The sequence below is a fragment of the Microplitis demolitor genome, chromosome 7 (assembly GCF_026212275.2).
Source record: "Microplitis demolitor isolate Queensland-Clemson2020A chromosome 7, iyMicDemo2.1a, whole genome shotgun sequence".
NCBI classification, from domain to species: domain Eukaryota; kingdom Metazoa; phylum Arthropoda; class Insecta; order Hymenoptera; family Braconidae; genus Microplitis; species Microplitis demolitor.
In genome coordinates, this window is record NC_068551.1 from 10,825,498 (window position 1) to 10,846,248 (window position 20,751).

Sequence of the window (20,751 nt, forward strand, 5' to 3'; positions counted from 1 at the left end):
TATAATTAGATCTGATTAGACCTGAGTTATCTAGGGCTACATATGATTATATATAAATCTATATATAATTAGATTTGATTAGACCTGAATTATCTAGAGCTATATATGATTATGTATAAATCTATGTATAATCAAATTTAATCGGACCAGAGTTATCTAGGTCCATACATGATTATATATAGATCTATATATGATTATATCTAATCAGATCTAATTTATATAGGACCATATATATAATTAAACGTCAAGCTATATTCTACAAGCTATACGTCAAGCTATATAGCTACAAAATTATATCTAATCAAATGTAAATTATAATTTTCTTAATAATTGTTGATTTTATGTTCTTTAGTGATTTTAACATAAATATAAGTATCTGAATTTTTTTATTAATTATTACAGATGAAGAGCTAAATTATATTTTATTTTATTTTGCCATTATTATTATTTATAAATCAATACTAAATTAATAATACATTTTGCTTACATTTATCGAAGTAATACATTTATTATAAATTATGTGTAATATTTCCTAAATTTTACATGATATATTGATTAGTATTTTAATAAAGTATACTTTGTTAATGTCATTTTTACCACACAGTTTTCAAAGTATTTAGTTTTTTGCATACACAATTTACGACTCTTATAAGCTGTGTCATTTTTTTAACATCAGAATACTTGATCAGCACTGTATCATTATTTTTCGTTTATAGGAATAACATGTTCAATAATACTTTTGGTTTTTATGTGATATGTTTATAAGTACTTACAATTTGATAATATTCTAATGATAAATTCATCGTTTGGTGATAAGTTGATTTGTAATCATCATTATATAAATTTACGTGTAATTTTTTAATAAGTCTATGAATATTTTGTGTTGCTCTATTAAAATAAGATTGTCGTTTTTCTTAAAAATTTGATGAATATTGAATAAAAATAAGACATAGTGGAAAAATTATTGATTCTAATTTGTATTAGATTATAAGTCAACTGTAATTATAAGACAACAATAACTTCCAAAATGTATGATTTCATCAAAATTTGACTCCAAATATTTGATTCAATTATACATGAATACATATGATTATATTTAACTGGTTAAATAAGGCCAATGATTAGGTCTCATTAAATAATCATTGGCCATATATAATTACATAAACCTTATATATAATTTTCTATGATTATATATGATTAGACCTGGCCAATTTTCAGGTCTAATGATATATAAGTGTTTATATATAAATATATATAATTAGGCAAATACTTTATATAATTATATATGATTAGATCTGGCCAATTTTCAGATCTAATTATATATAAGTGTTTATACATGATTATATATGATTAGGCAAATTCATTTTTTCCCGGGCATAGAGTATAATGGTACAAATTTAACAAATAAATTAGAAGAAATATCCCGATTGTTTATGTCGTTAAAAATTAATAGTCCAATTCCTTACCTGCAATAATAACGTACTTTTTTAACTTCCCGCTAAGAAAATCGATGATTTTCAAAAATTTCGGGAAGTTATAGTTTTCACCCCAATTTGCGAAAATCGAAATTCCAACAGATGTCGACGTTTTGAGGTTCTAGGAACCTATTTTGACTAAATTCAAGATGATGACCGAGTGTATGTATGTATGTATGTATGTATGTATGTATGTATGTATGTATGTACGTACGAACGTACGTATGTAAATATTCTGTAACTTTTAAACGGATAAACCGATTTTGATTGCCAGGGTGTAATTCGACGCGGCTTGTTAAATACTATAAGCACTGGAAATTAGAGCTTAATCGGTATGGTACGTTCGGAGATATTTCAAAAATGAAATTTTTTCAAAAGTGTTTTTTTGAATAACTATTAATTCGCTTGATGGATTGATTCCAAAATCTAATCAGCTCTAAATCTTTGTAACCGGCGTCGAATGCCACCTCAACTATAAAAATCGGTTTATTCGTTCGAGAAAAACTGTTAACGAAAGAATTGAAAAAAAAAATTTTTTTAAGTATTTTCGAAATTTCTCAAAAATGTTTTGATAAATCAATTTCAAAATGTCATCAGCTCTAGAACTCAATAAAACGCGTCGATTGTCACCTCAACCGTCTCAATCAGTGAATCCGTTCAAGAGATATCGTTGTAGAAAAAATGGTAAAAAACGTTATTTTTCGAAAACAACGGCATACAAAAGTATTTTCGAGCTTGAAGAGCTCGAAAATGTATTCTCAACAATGATTTCGAGCTCAAGTAGCTTGAAAGCAGCGGGAAGTTTTGGGGCTGGCCCGCAGGGTCAGCTGACAGACCGATTTTTTTATTTAATTTTATTATATTTCGTACAACTAAAAAATAGTTAGTAATTATAATTAATTATGTTATGTTCAACTACTATATTAAAATGAAAGAAAATGAAGGGGTAATATTTTGAAAAAATTTGTTCAAAATTAATTTTATAGAAAAAACATAAAACAAATACAAATTCAAAATTTTTTTTTCAAGTTCAAAATAGCATTTGAACATAACATAATTAATTATAATTACTAACTATTTTTTAGTTGTACGAAATCTCATAAAAGTAAATTAAAAAAATTTCGTTATTATTGCAGGTAAGGAATTGAATTATTAGTTTTTAATGACATAAACAATCGGGATATTTTTTCTAATTTATTTGTTGAATTTGTACCATTGTATTCTATGCGTATCTTGAAATTTTCAACTTTACGCCCGGCAGTCCAACATTAAACGTCATATAACTCAAAAAGTATGGACATTAGAAAAAAAATCTGGGCGTCGGTTGACCCTGCGGGCCAGCCCCAAAACTTCCCGCTGTTTTCGACCTCAAAGAGCTCGAAAACATTAGTGTAGATATATTTTCGAGCTCTTCGAGCTCGAAAATGCTATCACATGCAATTGTTTTTTTAGGATCTTTTCAAGCTCTAACAAGTTACCTGTTATGCTGAAGTTTGAAAATTTAAGAATTGAAAATCATCAATGAAGCGGTTTTTAAAATTTAGTTCCTGATTATGTTCAGTAAAATAAGTGTATTGAGGCAGAAATCAATGTCAGGGATCAAAATCAAGACTTAAATGAGTTTTGACTCATGTAAGAAACAACAAAATATGAAATATCCGAGAAAAATAATAAAAACTACGTTTTATCGATTTTATTGTTGATAATATGATTTAAACTAATAACCAAGTTCGATGACACTATATGATCGAAAGAAACCATAAGAAGGATGAGTCGGTATAATTTCAGACACATTTTGGTAGGTTATATTATGATTTATCCGAAAAAATAACATAAAATGTTATTTTTTTAACTTTTCCACGCCGATATCTTTCGAACTAATTAATCGATTTTGACGTTTGAGGTGGCAATCAGCACGTTTTATTGAATTCTTGAGCTGATAAAAATTTGAAATCGATCGCGTCAGTCGTTTCGAAAAAGTTGAGAAAGAACCGTTTTTCACCATTTCTTTCTTTAACGATATCTCGCGAACGAATGAATGGATTCTGATGGTTGAGGCGGTAATCGACGTATTTTATTGAGTTCTAGAACTGATCCGATTTTGGAATTGTTTGGTTAAGTCATTTCAAAGATATTTGCAAATAACTGTTTTTTACCATTTCTTTCCCCCGCGATATCTCTCGAAGAAACCAACCGATTGAGATGGCTAAGGTGGCAATCTGCGCGTTTTATCAAATTCTAGAGCTGATTAGATTTTGAAGTCGATCGTATAAGTCGTTTTTGAGAAATCAATAAAAAAATAAAAAAAAAAAATTTTTTTTTTTCGTAATTCGCAAATATTTTCGAGTCTATTCGATCAAATAATCTGAAATTTTCAGGAAAGTTGATGGCCAACAAGCTCTTTCGATTGCCACCTCAACCGTCCAAATCGATTCATTAGTTCAAAAGTTACAAAGAGTTTACATACACACACACACACACGCACACACACACACACACACACACACACACACACACACACACACACACACACACACACACACACACACACACACACACACATACACACACTCGGACATCATTCTGAAAATAGTCAGAATAGCTTCCTAGGACCTCAAAACGTCGACATCTGATGAAAACTCGATTTTCGAAAATCGGGGTGAATACGATAACTTATTGAAATTTTTGAAAATCGTCGATTTTCTTAGCGGGAAGTTAAAAAGTTTGAACCAAAAGTAGTAGAGAGTAAAGTGATCTTTACAAATAGATTAATGCATTTTATTGATTAATCTAATATTTCAAAAGTTATCGGCCGCGATAAAAGAACAGGTTCATTAAATGGGCCGTAAATCGTCAACGGTAAGTTTTACAAAAAAGTTTACTGAAAAAAAAGATGCAAAATTTTATTCTCTACAATAATGGTCTCCATAACTTTTGCCCTAAGTCCATAGTTTCCGAGATATTGGCCAAAAACGTTTTTTTCAAGATGGCGCTTGAAGCGCCATCTGGATCTGTCAGCATTTTGTGATTTTATGTTCAGTAAGTGATCCTAAACCATAAAAACAAACAATCGGATCGGAAATTTAGTACAAAGTTGACCAAAAAAAACGTCTATTTTGACTGGCCTACTTAGAATATAAAGAATTTAAATCAAAATATCGGTCAAAATATCGTTACGCGACGGGAAAAACAAAGATTAAAAAGTAAACGATCGTGATTCTTTTGATATTAAAAAAGACGCAAATAATAATAAATTTAAAAAATAAATAAATAACAAAGCGTCATGTTTGGGAGCTTCATTGAGAGGAAAAGCTCAAATAATTTTAGAAAAATTATCATCGGACGATTTAAAAAATTATGATAAAATTAAAGAAATTTCAATGTCGCGATTTGGAGAAAGAAAATTTTCTTTCGTTCATTTAAATGAATTACAAAATATAAAACAAAAATCTGACGAATCTTTTGACAGCTTTGCTGAAACAATTGATAGACTAACTCGACTCACATACCCAGACATATCAGATGATGTAGTTGACCGTCAATCTTCTCAATATTTTATTGGTGGATTATTAGATAGGAGATTGCAATTTACTTTAAGGTCTGATAAAATTTTTACTTTAAATAAAATTTTAGAAAGAGCTTTAGAACTAGAATCAATTTCAAAATTAATTTATGGAGAAAAGAAAAATAAAATACAAACGAATAAGAATTTTACATATTTAGATAATTATAAATATTCAAATAATTATTAAAATTCAGATAATTATAAGCCTAATCTTAAAAGAAGATTAGAAATTCATAATAATGATCCTAATCCTAACCCTACTTCTACGTGTTGGAACTGTGGAAAGAAAAGTCACATTAAAACAAATTGTAAAAATCCACAAACTTTTAATTAGAATTATCACCAAAATTTTTAACAAAATAAGAGACTTAGATATAACCTAAGTAATTAATTTTTTTTTTTTTTACTTTACTTCAATGCGATTGGGAGGGTTCTTATGAAATTGAAAATAAATTAAATAACGTAGTTTGCCGAATTAGGAAAATACCAAATGGAAAATATAAAATCGTGCATGTAAATCGTCTTGCACCATATTGTGATCAATAAAAAAATCGGTCTGCCGGTTGACCCTCCGGGCCAGCCCCAAAACTTGCCGCCTATTTCGAGCTTCTTGAGCTCAGAAAATTGTTGTAGATACATTTTCTCTTCGAGCTCGAAAATACTTTTGTATGCCTTTGTTTTCGAAAGAAAACCTTTTTTTACGATTTTTTTTCAAACGATATCTCTCGAACGAATAAACCAATTAAGACGTTGAAGGCGACAATCGACATGTTTTATTGAGTACTATAACTGATCAGATTTTTGAATTGATTCATCAAGTCGTTTTTGAAATACTTTCGAAATACTAAAAAAGAAAAAATTGGAATTAATCGGGCCAGTCATTTCGAAAATATTTGGAAAAAACCATTATCCACCATTTTTTCTCCCGCGATATCTCTCGAACAAATTAACCGATTGAGATGTCTAAGGCGGTAATCGGCGCGTTTTATTGACTTCTAGAGCTGATTAAAATTTGAAATCGATCGCGTCGGTCGTTTCAAAAATATTTAGAAAAAACCATTTTTCACCATTTCTATCTCCCGCGATAACTCTCGAACGAATTATCCGATTTTCATGTTTGAGGTGGCAATCGACGCGTTTTATTGAGTACTAGAGCTGATTAGATTTTGAAGTCGATCGTATGAGTTGTTTTTGAGAAATCAATAAAAAACTAAAAAAAAAATTTTTTTTTTTCGTAATTCGCAAATATTTTCGAGTCTATTCGATCAAATGATCTGAAATTTTCAGGAAAGTTGACGGCCAACAAGCTCTTTCGATTGCCGCCTTAAACATCCAAATCGATCCATTAGTTAAAAAGTTACAAAGAGTTTACACACACACACACACACACACACACACACACACACACACACACACACATACATACACTCACTCGGACATCATTCTGAAAATAGTCAGAATAGCTTCCTAGGACCTCAAAACGTCGACATATGATGAAAACTCGATTTTCAAAAATCGGGGTGAAAACAATAACTTCCCGAAATTTTTGAAAATCGTCGATTTTCTTAGCGGGAAGTTAAAAATAAAAGAGAAGTCCGATTGGGGCCCTGAACGATCTCAGCGTAGACGTTGTAAAGGGTTCCCGGTATTCTGTAGTCAATTGGTAAGACTAGGATATCTCTTTCAAACTGATAGAATTGAAAGATTTGTCTGGACGACTTAGTAAAGACTGGTATAGTCCTTAGGAGAAGTCTGGCAGTGGACCCTGAATAACCACACTGAAGACATTGCTGAAGAGTTCCCGAGATTCTGAAAGAAGTCTGGCAGAGGGCTATGAACGATTGGTCGTTGCAAGGAGTTCCCGGGATTCCTGGGCCTTTGATGAGACACTGGATATTTCTTTTGGTTTAAGTGAGCTCAGCTCAAACCAAAGGTTTGAATTCTTAGGACTTATCAATGGTCAACAGTATCCTGACTGGAGCTTTGGGATCCATCCGGAGTTGACTTCGTCAGCATTTCTCTTTTGTAAGTAGCCACGACTTCTGGAAGATAGGTGAATGCCCTGGAGAGTTTCCGAGGAGCTTTTAGGGAGAAAAATGAAATTCGTTGCTACGTGTATTATTCAGTAATCATTGATGTGTTAGCTCGAGATGACATATCGGTATATGAACTGAATGAATCGAACGGCAGAACATGAGCATTTAAGATCTAAAAGTACTACATTGATCACACTGAAAATTCATAAATTAACAACTTATAAACAATAGGATGTAAAAATGAAATATGTTTAAGTATAAAATTGAATAAAATGTTGGAGATACGCGTTTGTTTCTTTATTATGTGCAGATAATATTTCCAATTTCATTAGAGAAGAAGAGGAGTCCATTCCTAGTCCTTCAAGGAGGAGGAGAAGGAGTTCCTATTCCCATCCCGTACCTGTTTCCATTACCATTGAAGATCCATTAATCAAGAGAAGGGTTACATTTTTAATTTTATTATTTTGATTCGTTGAATAGGAAAATAGAGTCACGCACGTCAATTAACTTCTTAGCAGAATATGTTTTTTTTTGTATCAATTCTTAGCTCAATTAAATAATAGACTAGTTTTTTTACTATCTTTGCGTTAGCCTACAGGGTTGTTTTTGAGCTATGGTGTTTTTTTCCCTGTAGGGGATAGATAGGATGTGTTGGGATCATAGCGGAATCGAACCAAAATTGTAAATGATTTTAATTTCAATTAAGTTCGATTCTTCCAACACAATTTTTATCGGGACGATAATTTATTGAGAAGGGGGTAGTGTAACGAATGTGAAACTGATGTTGTAAAATATTTGAATAGCTAGAAAACAAATGCCTTCTTCTCTTGTTTTATAGATGCACGACTAGAGTCAGTCAGTCTTATATTGACAGTATCACAGCATACATCTGTATATCAATAAACTATATCTCTCTTTGCCTTTCTTTTACTGCTGTTAATTGTGGTGTTATTATTTCTAATATAAGTGTGTTATTATTGTAGTGCATAAGTAATATTAATTTATAAGTTACCAATTACTACAATATTTTATTACATATGTATATTTTCGTTTCTAACCCCGTTTACTCAAAACTAGTTTATCAATCCGAGATTTTAGCAATACGTGATTAAATTAGTAATTCTCGTACATTTATATATAAATATATAAGAATACTAACAATATTAAAGTCGCGGATTAATAATCTCGGATTGAAAAACTGACCTTCAAAAATTGGCTTCAACCTTAGTAAAAAAGTACAAGGCCCGCCTCCATTTTAAACGAAGCGCGAGCTAACGAAAAGTCAGGGAAGGGCTGGAAGTTTTCGAAAAATCTAAATCTACCTTCCATTCTTGTTGCCAGATGGAATTTTATTTATCATTTATTTGTTTCGAGAAATAAAAAAATATGATTAAAATAATTTATTTGTATTAAAGATAAGCGAACCGATGTCCTACAAAAAGTTGGAGTCAATATTGTAAATAATGAAATTTGCAAAGAATGGTATAAAGAAGAGGGAAAAAAAACACGCGTAGAACCTCACCAAATGTGTGCAGGATATGAATCTGGTGGCCGAGACGCTTGTTGGGTAAGTAATTTAATTGAAAAGTAAAACAAAATATGTACAAAAGAATACGTTTCTTCAACTAGCATATTCATTAAACTTGAGTTCTATCTTTATATTTAGTTTCCTTTATTTCAGGCTGACAGCGGCGGCCCTTTAATGGTCAGAAATTTTTTAAAAGAGGGAACAATTGTAGTAGGGGTTGTTTCTTCAGGAGTCGGTTGCGCCAGACCACGACTTCCGGGAATATATACAAGAGTATCTGAATATATACCTTGGATCATGCAACAAGCACATTAAACACTTGATTAAAAAACAAATTTTTAAAATCAGATAATTTTTCTGTGACCAAAGTACTTGATAAATCTACAATCTAGTCAGTAATCATTAATTTTCTTCTGTGAAAATTGTATGTACCCGAAGATCGGAACGCTTTTCGCCGAACGAAAATAAAAAAAAACAGGATAAAAAGTAAAAATCTACTGGATCTAGATTTCTGAAATGTTTCGCATCGGTGCTAGGATGTCAGGCAAAAATTAAAGACCACCCCTAAACTCCAGAACTAGCCCTCAAATCACCCTTAAGCAATCAAATTAAGTAAGCATGAATTTTTTTAATTTTCATTGCGCGAAAAACGTTCCGATCATAAAGTACATGAAATTTTAGAATTTTCAAGAAATTGCCCTCGCGGTTTTGAGAATGCCGTAAAAATGCCGTAAATTTTCGGCATTTATGCACATGCCGTAAATTTACCGTAATAATTTGGTATTAATATGGTTATATTGGCCAGTTTTTTTCCTGTAGTTATGCCATATACTTTCTGTACTTATGCTGTAGAGTTACCAGATTACTACAGTAATATTACTATAAAAATGCCGAACTTTTACTGAAAAAATGCTGCAAAAAAACTATAACAATACCGAACTTTTACCAAAAAAATGCTGTAAAAAAACTGTAAAAATGCCGAACTTTTACCAATAAAATGCTGTATAAAAACTATCATACGATAATGATATAATAATGAAATCGTTGTTTTTGTGATAATAATACTGTCAGTATCCTGCAATTTTGCCAGATTTACGCTGATGAAATAGAAAATTGTAAAAAATATGGTTTTATTTTTTGTTCGCTTCTGCATTTAACATCATCGAAAATATGCAAAATGTAATATTTTTTATTTTATTTTATTGGTTCACACAATTCTTACTCAAACAAAAAAATGTAAGTGAAAATAACTATCTGTGAAAATTGATGTTTTCAATTTTCAAAAGTTCATTTGTATTCATCTAAATACAATTACTAACATCTTTCAAGAATGTGATTTGGTATAATGGCTACCAGATCAGACTTTGAATAATTAGGTCTCGGGATCGAGTCCACGAATAGACGGGAGTTTTTTTTTTTTTTTTTTTTCATGACAGTTATTGCATATAACTTTATAAGGTTATAAAATTAGATATAACTACATAAAATTTTATACAATTATATATAAATTTTTTTCTGGGTAGAACGGTTAGATGCTGCAAAAATGCCGAAAATATACTATAAATATGCTGTATAATTAAGGTTTTAATGCTGTGAAAATACCGTATTTTTTCTGATTTATTGCCGTAAATATTCTGAATTTATTTCGTAAATTTTTGGTAATAATACGGCAAAAAATCTGGCTAAAATAACTCGAGGAATACCATATTTATGCGATATTTATACCGTACAATTCCGGTATTATTTCGGTATTTCCAAAACCGCGAGGGTGAAATTATCACTTCAGTGCGTATGTATGTATGTACACGGTGAAAAATTTACAGTCAAATTTACGATGGGCGCATATTATCTGTGAACTATAATGATACTTTATAGAAATTTACAGAGTGGAAATACACTAAAATCCCGCCACTATCTCAGTCGACCAATCGACAACCGAATAAAATAATCACAGAAGTGACGTAAAACGATACGACATCCGTTCATCAACTTTTTAGAAGAGGATCATCTATTAACTATTATTAAATAAAAAATCAAAATTTGCTATAAATAAACATTAAAAATTATTAGTATTCTTAGTAACTTTTACAAAAGATCCATAGTAAAATTAAAGGTTTATTACATTTTAATATGAGAATTTATTTTCTTTTGCAATGTCCCATAGTAAATTGAAATACATTCTGATTTGCTGGGTGCGCGACGAAAACGATATCTGTCGACCGCATTAAACCATCCTCAAAAAGCACAGAGAGAATACGGCAGGTTTTTATAAACAAATAATTAAAATTTAAAAAAATCGCGAAATATATGTGCATTACTACATTTGAAAGGTAGAAAAAAATAGATTAGATTGTGCTCAAAAAATTTAGTATAAAAAATTTTATTAAATACCAAATAAATATTATTTTGAACGACACAAGGTTAGCTAGTAATAATAATAATAATTACAACAATAATAGTCATAATAAGAAATGAGTTAAAATAATTATAATTACAATTTTTTTAATTATGTGATTCATAATGATTTCAATTATTCGTAATTTAAAATTTAAAAACTCAATAATTTAAAAAACTTTGTGTTAAAAATTTGTAAATTAAAAAATTCCCCGTAATCATTTTTAGCTAAAAATGAATATCATGGATGGAAATGTGTAAAACTTGCAATTACTATTTTTGCCAGTATTTTTGTAATCAACAACATAACAACTATTTGTTCTCATTTTTTAACACTGCTTTCGCTTAACTATTCACAAGACAAGTGCGATTTAACGCGTATTTCGTCCACTGCGGGCACTACAATCGATTCGGTTGTCCCCACCCTATACTCCGCACCCTGCCAATAGTAGAAATTCATACAAATTAATAAATATGGAAGATTCCTACAGCAATTCTATTTATTTTTTTATATATTTAACCTCAAATTACTATGGCAGCTAGCAAATTTTAAAAGAGACCCATAGTAAACCGATGCGCGTAACCTCGACTCGCGCTTTTCTTTGTTACTCACGAGTTATGGATATAGAGACGCGAGTAAACGTGGTATAAAATTTTGTGGACATATTAAAAAAACGGTCTCAACAATAATTGTGTTCTACTTAAATATCCAATGAATTCTTCAGTTATTATGTAAAACGTTAGTAACAAATTATTTAAATGAAATTATACTTTATTTATAGGAGACTAATAGTAAATCAACTTAACTAGAATCCAAATATTATTTACACTTAGAACGAATTTTTCAAACCGAGTTTATTTTTATCCGGGATTAAATTAATATTCCTAGTATATCTATATATTAATAGTATATAGATATACTAGCAATAATAATTAAATCCCGGATTAAAAATAAACCCGGTTTAAAAAACTAGCCCTTAAAAAAAAAATTACAATTTCTATTGTAATAGTAAAAAAGGTGCTACAGTTTATTTTACTATGGTGCATTATATTTTTTGAACTGGCGCTCTAACTCGCTTTACTGTGGTGCAGCTTCTTTTTTGAAGTGTTCTATAGTTAACTTCACTCCCAACTTAATTTACTACGGGTTGTTGTAGAATTCAGTAGTGAATAAATATAGTTCACTGGTGATATGCTCCATCGTAAAACGCAATGTGCAGGAACAGTGAAAAGTATTGTAAAATTTTCACCGTGTAAGTAAGCATGTATGTATGTATGTATGTATGTATGTATGTATGTATGTATGTATGTATCTATGTATGTATGTATGTATGTATGTATGTAGGTATGTATGTATGTACGTATCAAAAAAGTTATATATGTATTTCACAATATTTTTATACCAATTTGGTTATTTTCGTCTGATCGACAGGGTTCATCAAAGTTCAAAGCTGGTAGACTTTTAAATCAATCAATTAAACCAATGATAACTTCCCGAATGTAAATAAAAATAAATACAAATACAACAATTCATAAAAAAAAAATTTTTTTTTTAATAATTTAAAAACTGATTAACCGATTGATTTGTTACGTCCTAGTCGATGTTTTGGCGCTGGCGTGGTTGAGCGGTCGATTTGAATTGGACGTAATGAGAACTTACATATAATTATAAATAATTATTTGATAGGGGTTGAACAGCCACCATTCGGTGGTTGAAATAAACTGGTTATTATTTTATATCTCAATCCGATTTATTCAATTGTAAAAGAATAATTTCAATAATGTGAAAATATACAATTGAATCAATTTATAAATTGTTAAAGTTCGTCTAACAATAACTTCGAAAGGGTGAGAAAGAAGTTGAGTGTTTAGTAATGGGCCTGACTGCTCTCTATGATTTTATATTTCAGACTGACTTCTTTAGATCGAGAAAAACTAGAGTAAGTCTCTTATCAATACGAGGCGCTTGGGCATCAGGCCCGCGCATCGTTCGATATAGAGGGGTGGATCGTGATAAGCAGTATTCTCGAATGATCCATTCTCCGTTCTCACGCTTTCTCCGTTTTTGTTATTAACAAATGAGTCACTTATCTATGAACAAAAGTTATCTTAGAACAAAATAGATGTTTGTGCAGCTGCACGTCTTGAGGATTTACTCGAGGCGTCAGCGTTTATTTGTACATAACAAATATTAAGAGAAAAATAACTTTATCAATATGTTTCAAATATTCTAAATAATATCATATTATTTTATGTTCTATTATTTTATATTATGTTATGCTATATTATTATATTATATTATATCCTATAATATAGAGTAACTTATTAATTATGCAACTTGCTAAATTATCAATATACATCTTAATTAATTAGTTAGGTCTCAGATTGGTCTCTTAATAATTAGTATTTAAAAATAGTCAGAGACATCTGATGAGCAGGCTGGGACGTAACACCTCCCCACCCGGTAGACAAGCGCCCCGCTTGTTTTGGGCCTTAGCTCTTGTTGGAAATGTAGTTTATTTTCTTTATTGTTTTATTTGTAACTCTATTTTACCCATCTTCGAGTTTAAGAAATCTAAGTACCGACCTGTGAACTATGACTCGACGCCTGCCTTTTCAGTGGCGACATTAAAAATCCATTTTCTTTCTAATCCGTCTGTTTGTAAACCATGGTAAACATTTTTATGGTTTTTTAATGACGGTGTTCTTTTTTTTCTAATCCTATTTGTTTGAGGATTGAGATAAATTGTGCGTCACGTATGCCACATCTGTGGCCAGAAAATTATCTAAAAATTTATATTTTTTTGTAAAAAAATAAAAAAAAATTTTAATATATTCTTAAAATTATTTCCCGTTTTTTTTTCTTTATTTAATTTAATTTTTTTTTTTTTTTTTTTTTTTTCATATTATTTTTAAGTAGACTATATACGTATATAAAAAAAAAGATTTTACGAATAGGACGAATTCATAAAATTTTCTTGTAAAATTATTAATATGTTCTTTTTCAAAAAAAAAACTTTAAGATATAATTTTTGTAAGAAGTTTATGCTAAGGAGAAAAGAAATTCCAAAACCTTAAACTGTTATTTAAATGTGATTTCTTTCCGGTCTTTTTGATGTAATTATTACTATATGACTTTAATTTTCTTTTAACTCTTTTAAATATATTACTTTATCGTAGTGTATAAAAATTTCTTCATTTCTTTCTTTTTCTTTCTATTATTTAGTTAGTTTTTTTTTTTTTGGGTTTTTAGTATAGTTTTCTGAATTTATTTATTAATGTTAATAAGTATTACTATATTACAACAATGATGTATCTATATTATATCTAAATATTTGTATATATTTATTTCTTAGTATTACTTACGACTTTTCCGTCTCTATGTGCTAATTCTGTATATTTACATATAATTTTTTTGTTTTCCTGCATTTTGCATATTTTCTTGTTTTTTTTTTTTTTTTTTTTTATTTTACAATTTTATATACATTTGCATTAAAATTATCTATTAAACAATATATAAAGAAAAACTTAATCTACAAATTCTTAATTTTATATTAAAATACTATTTGAGTCTATATACTGTTAAAAAAAATTATTTTTTTTTTCTGTCTTCTTTTTTTTTTTTTTTTAATTTTTTTATGAAAGTTTATAGTCTGGAAGCTTATTTTTTTTCTTAGCATTATTACTCAATTTCAATTAGTAACAGGTATTATTGGTGCTATCATTCTTATTAAAATTTGTGTATATAAAGTAAATTCATTCATTAATTATAAAAGTTATTAGCTTTTTCTTTTTTTTTTTTTTTTTTTTTTTTATTTACTATTTTACTTTAGTTAAATTTATTTACTACTGTTGTTATTGTTAATAGTTTTCTTCCCTTTTTTTCTATTTATGTATATATATATACATACGTATGTATGTGCATGAGGGAAAATGTACGTGTGATCTGTTCATGCATTCACCTTATGGGAATATTATTCTTTTCGTAGCCGACGGTACGGCGTTACGTTCATTAGTCTCTGAGTTTGTGTCGATTTCATTATCTGCTTCAGGTAAATTATCGTCTGATGTCATGTCCGTCTGTGTTTCTTTTTGTCTACTGTTGGCTATTATTCGAAATTCGGAGCATTCCGTTTTTCCGTCAGTCGTTCTATTTTTGGCGCTACGTGCATGGTGTCTGTGTAGAAGGATGTTAGTTAATGAGTCCCAAAATGAGGCAAGTAGTAATAGACTCCAGCCAACTACTCTATGGAGTTCGAGCGCGTGAATTATTGTATCTGCTGTGAATTTAATCGTTTTACCTATTATCCATATTCCTAAAAATGACGCAGTATATGTTCCTAACTTGTTAACGATGCCGTGGAGTTTATTCCACCATTTTTCCAGAGTGAGTTTCATTGCTTCCTCGTAAATGAGCCTATTTATTGTAACCCCCTGATTTACTATTTCCTGGCCCGTCGCGCCTCTAGCTATAGTATTTAAAACTGCGCTTTTTTCTACTGGAAACATTAATGATTCCCGTAATTTTTCTTAATCGCTATTGGAATAGATTCCACTTGATGCTAGGTGAGAAGGGAAAGTATAACTCCATGACGTTTGTGTTTTGGGTGCTATTTCCTGAGGAGAAATAGCTGGTGCTAGTTGTGGTAAAATTTGGTACCATGCGTTATTTATATTGTACATTGCAGGCGCGAAAGAGCTGCAATCTATTTGGTTACCGGTTTTAACGAGTAAATGAGTTCGTGGAAGCATAAAGAATTTTTCTTCTCCCCGAGTTACTGGTAGCTCCTGGTAGCATTCGTCTATCTTACGTGTTTGTACCTCAACAGGCACACACTTTATTAGTCTAATGACTTCACCTGCTACATTTGCCATATAGCCGGGTTCTTTTATAAAGTGAAATGCAAATTCTGCCGGTGCTAACGCTGCTAACGCTAATGAATTATGTAAAATTAATTTTTCCAATTCGCATTGTTGTCTGATGACGTCATTGTACATAGTTACTATCTCGTTTTTTAAATGTTTTTCTAAATATACTACTTTTGAGTTTACATAAGCGAAAATGTCCATGTCCATAGGTGTCAGCGTTGTCTTTTCGGCAAAGAAATTATTGTCGGGGCTGTCAACAATGAAAAGTTTGGGGTGTTCGGTCTTAATCAATTTGTGTCCACACGTTGGAATAAAGCCCCTAACTGAAAGGGCAAATGTTATTTGGTTAGTTGTTACCGTATAAATTTCTTCGCCGTAGTCTTTAATTGAATTGTCTTTAACTTTTAAGGCGATGCCTTCGTATATTACTTTAAATCGGTCGAGTTCGCATGCATCTCTTTTTATTATTTCCCAATATGTATCCCCTCCTTCGATGTCCATACAGTTCTACGTACTATACGCGCACCTGACACCCGATCGGAGAGTTATCTCGTTCTTCATGAAATTTACTGGAGCTAAATAGTCTTGTACCGTAATAAACACCTGACCTTGAACGACCACGTCTTCCCATGTTCCGTAGTGGTCAGAAAACTGTCCTCGCACGCAGTTTCCTTTATTGTCTACGCTACCTGCTAGAGTAATTGCTCTACTAATTGTATTATTCGCGGAGATATCTATAATTACTGTATTGTACATACGGTGTGTTCGTGTTTTGTGTATGTCCTGGCAATATGCGCTAGGTGTTTCTTCTATATATTGCATGTGACCATTGCTTACTGTCGAGATGTGACTCGAGCGTCCGCAGTAATATATAGATCTATGTATTTCTACCTTACATTGTATGACTCTAATGTGTGAATATTCTACCGTTTGAATTAATTGTATTTTTGTTTTTGTTGTCACCGGTTTAGCAATTGGTATGTCGCATTTTTATATATCTACCAGAGATAAGGTTGTTATATTAGTTGCGGGTGCTCCGCAGTCGTAGGCGATGAAACCGCTACCTTGATTAATTATTGAAGCCATTCCCATGAGAAAAATATAGAGTGTATACCGCGACATCTTTACCTGAAAAATTCGTTTCGGTAAGACTCTTTAACGTTTATTGTGTGAGAGGGCAAAAACAACAGGAAAGAGGAGAACAGGAAAGAAAGAAATATGAGAGGTACAGATTTCAATGTGTCTACAAAAAGACGCATGTGTATGGGAGGAAAGAACCTATTTATTTATAAGCTATTTTGGCTCTATCACAATGAATGATTTTTCTTTTTTCCAGTTTATATTCGATTTCTATGCCATTTTTATCAGGAAATATTCCTGAAACTTTATACGGACCTAAATAATTATCATCAAATTTACCATCTCTCTGATTCTTTACTAAGAATATATTTTCACCTATTTTGAAATTTACTGGATTAATTTTTTGATCATACCGTACTTTGGATCTTTGCTTTGAATTTTCTAAATTTTGTCTTGCTTCTTTCCGTGACTCTAATAATCTAGTTGCAAGTTCCTTAACAAACTCTGCGTATGTAGGAATCTCGTCTAGATAGGACAATTCTGATGGTAATCGTGCTTCTTTACCAAAAACTGATTTATACGGCGTGAATTTCGTACCTTGATGTACACTTGTGTTGTAAGCAAAAGTGGCATGAGGCAACCATTTATCCCAATCATCGTGACTTGTAAAATGTTTAATATAATCAGTTAAGACTTGATGGCTTTTCTCGAGAGAACCATTTGATTGAGGATGAAAAGCTGTTGTCTTAATTTGTTTCATTTTGAAAATTTTGGCTACGCAACCCATTACTTTACCTATAAAAGCTTGACCTTGGTCTGTTAAAATTACTTTCGGACAACCGTGTTTTAATATAAAATTCTCGACTAATGCTACCGCGATATCTTTGGCCGTCATGGACACTAAAGGTATTGCAAAACAGTATTTTGAAAGATCATCTTGCATCGTTAAAATATATGAATATCCGTTAGCTGAAGTTTTATTTGGTACTACTATATCTAATGCTAATTTATCCCATACTTCTGCGGATGTGTCTGTAATGACCATCGGCTGTTTTGTTTTTATTCTAACTAATTTCTTTTTCTGGCAACTAATACATTTCCTAACGAAATCTTCAACATGCTTTTTGAAATTGTCCCAAAAATATTTTTGTCTAATTCTATTATAAGTTTTAGTTACTCCTTTATGTCCTGCTATTAAAGTTTCGTGATTTTCGGCTATTATTTTTTCTCTTTTCTCTACTGGAGGTATTATTATTTCATCTTTGCAAATAATTATTTTTAAATCGTTACCTTTGAAAATTTTAGCAATAATATTTTTAATTTTCGTCCAAACTATTTTTGATAAATTGCTTCTACCTTGAGAAATACTAACTGATTTTATTTTTGATTTTTCCATATATAACTTTAAATTTTTGAAAGCTTTACAATAATCTTTTTCAGTTGGTGTATCTCGACTATCACTTTGAGTTACCAACGCGAGTACTTTCTGTTTAGATGTTCCCATTTTGATTACTTGACCTGTTTTATAATTAGTTAAAGGGCTTAATTTTAAATATCCTGACACTAAAAACTGTTTCCCGATTTCGCTTGGTACGGTACCATCGGCGTTAATGAAACATAAATAATAATTTTTCTGCATTTCTAAGTTATCTCTTTTTTCGTGTACGTTCTCGTTACTGTAGTCGTTTGATGTATTTGAAATTATAGATATATTACCGTCAGAGTCTATTTCCTCGTTAGATAAATTGTCGTTTGCTATTATGATCGCATTGTCGTTTGATTTGTTTTGATTTCTGTCCGAATTTAATTGTGTCGAATTTTGTCGTATGTCTATTTCATTATCAGATAAGTTTATCTATTCGATTTGGTCAAAATTTTGGTCATTAAATGGATTTATTTGTTCTATTTGTTCGAAATTTTCGTCGTCAGCTGAATTTATCTGTTGATCGAAGTTCAGGTCGTTGAATGAATTTATTCGTTCAGGCGATTTTGAATTTCGATCAACAAGTGAATTTAGTGTAGGGTTTTGTGATTCTCTACGTGATGTAGCTTGTTGTGAATTTTCTGGGCTTGTATTTTCGTTTATTATTGACAATCTATCATTAGTTCGTTTATTATTTAAATTTTGTTGACGTTTAATTGCTTTTAGAGTAACCATTATGTCTGGTAATTTGGGTTGTGAATTTTTATTATTTGGCTTTTTCGTTTTATTTTTAAAATTTTTCGCAAGATGTTGTATTTTATTCGGAATCTGTTTTTGTGTATGTGTATGTTCGTCGTAGTCTGCACAGCATGAACATGTTTTGGGTTTACGTTTTCTAGTCGATCTACGTAGTTCTGGTGTAATTTTATTAGTATGTGTTTGTTCTGCATCAGTACCGTGAGGTCTGTTCTTGTCTGCGTCTGTTAAATTTGGGTTTATTTTTGTAGTGTTTGTTTTTGTCTTTTCTGTATTTTTATTGGCTATTTTTTCCTGTGTTATTGTGTTAGTTTTTATGGTTGTTGTTTTGTCGGGTGATTTTACTGTCATGGGTTCAATTACAAAAGAATTTTCCCCTATGTCGTTAATTGAAATGTTTATGTTGTTTTCTGGTTCGTTATGAATTACCGCAGAGACGTCCAAACGTTTTGGATAATCGCCTCCTTCGTCAGAAGACCAAGGAATTGCACCTCCCATGTCTTTTTTATTTACGGATTTCGGTTTGATAGGAGTTCTTGGAGTGATAGGGATTATTTCGATAGGTGATTCAGTACTAATGTCATTTGAATTTTCTGAATATATTTTTGAATAAGTCATTTCTGTCTCGTCAGTGTTCGATTCACTGTCAGAAGTTTCTGGAATAATTATTTTTTCAATTTTCTTACTTTGTTTATTTATTTGTCTACGTGTACGTATCGTAGGAGAGGGTGTAAACTCTGCCATTTTAGTTGTCCTTTTGATTTGAGAAGGATTAAATTTATTTTTATTAATTTTTACATTTTTCTTATCTGTCTGTATTTTTGGATTTGGATGTCTAGATGTAGCTTGTGTTTGTACGTTGGGTGGTAATGATAATGGAGTGTTCGTGGTTTTACCACTTTCAACTTGCGGATTTGGGGATTGAGGTGATGGTGTTAAATTACATGAATTTTTATGTTTTGGAGAGTTTATAGAATTATTAGAAATAGAAGACAAACCGAAATCTGTCATATCAGATTCGTCACTTAAATACGAAGGGTTGTCTTTAATGAGTTTTTTTCTCAGAGTTACAGCATCATACATGTCTCCTGATGACGACGATCCGTCAGAATAATCAGGAAGAGTTATTGATTTATCTGGTTCTGGATTTGATACGACTTTGCATTTAGAATTTTTATTTAATTTTGCATTCTCGAGAGAATTACGTATGCGATTTGAATTTTCGTTAGAATTTAATTTATTTTTATTATTTTCATTTTGATTTTTAGAATTGAAGTTTTTATTTATTGAATTTGAATTTAGTTCTTGAGGATTATTTGTTTCCAAGTTTGTGAATATTTTATCATTTTTATTTTTACTTAAATCATCTTCGCTTAGTGATTCAGTGCTCGAAAATTTTTTATATGGATTATATCGTCTGACGTCAGATCTTTTCATTTTTAAAATTTTATTTTTACCGATATATCCGTTTTTATTATTTTTAATTAATCGCCGGTCGCTAGGGTAGCTAATCCTATTGCCGTCGCTAGTAGATTTGACGACTGGGTCCATAGTATTGTTACTGACTGGCCCAACCGCTTGAGTTTTTGGCTCAAGAATTTGACGTTTTTCGACCGGATCTTCTA

At 30.8% G+C, this 20,751-nt stretch overlaps 1 protein-coding gene across 1 annotated transcript in view; it reads left to right on the top strand.

The window, feature by feature from the left end:
- The window catches only part of LOC103573402 (testisin-like), a 55,742-nt gene extending 46,198 nt beyond the window's left edge, over positions 1 to 9,544 (top strand). Inside the window, exons 4-5 of the mRNA XM_053740551.1 lie at positions 8,492 to 8,643; positions 8,758 to 9,544. Coding sequence (XP_053596526.1) covers positions 8,492 to 8,643; positions 8,758 to 8,919 — 314 coding nt within the window. The 3' untranslated portion in view covers positions 8,920 to 9,544. The remainder of the gene's footprint in view (positions 1 to 8,491; positions 8,644 to 8,757) is intronic.
- The last annotated feature ends 11,207 nt before the right edge of the window (positions 9,545 to 20,751 follow it).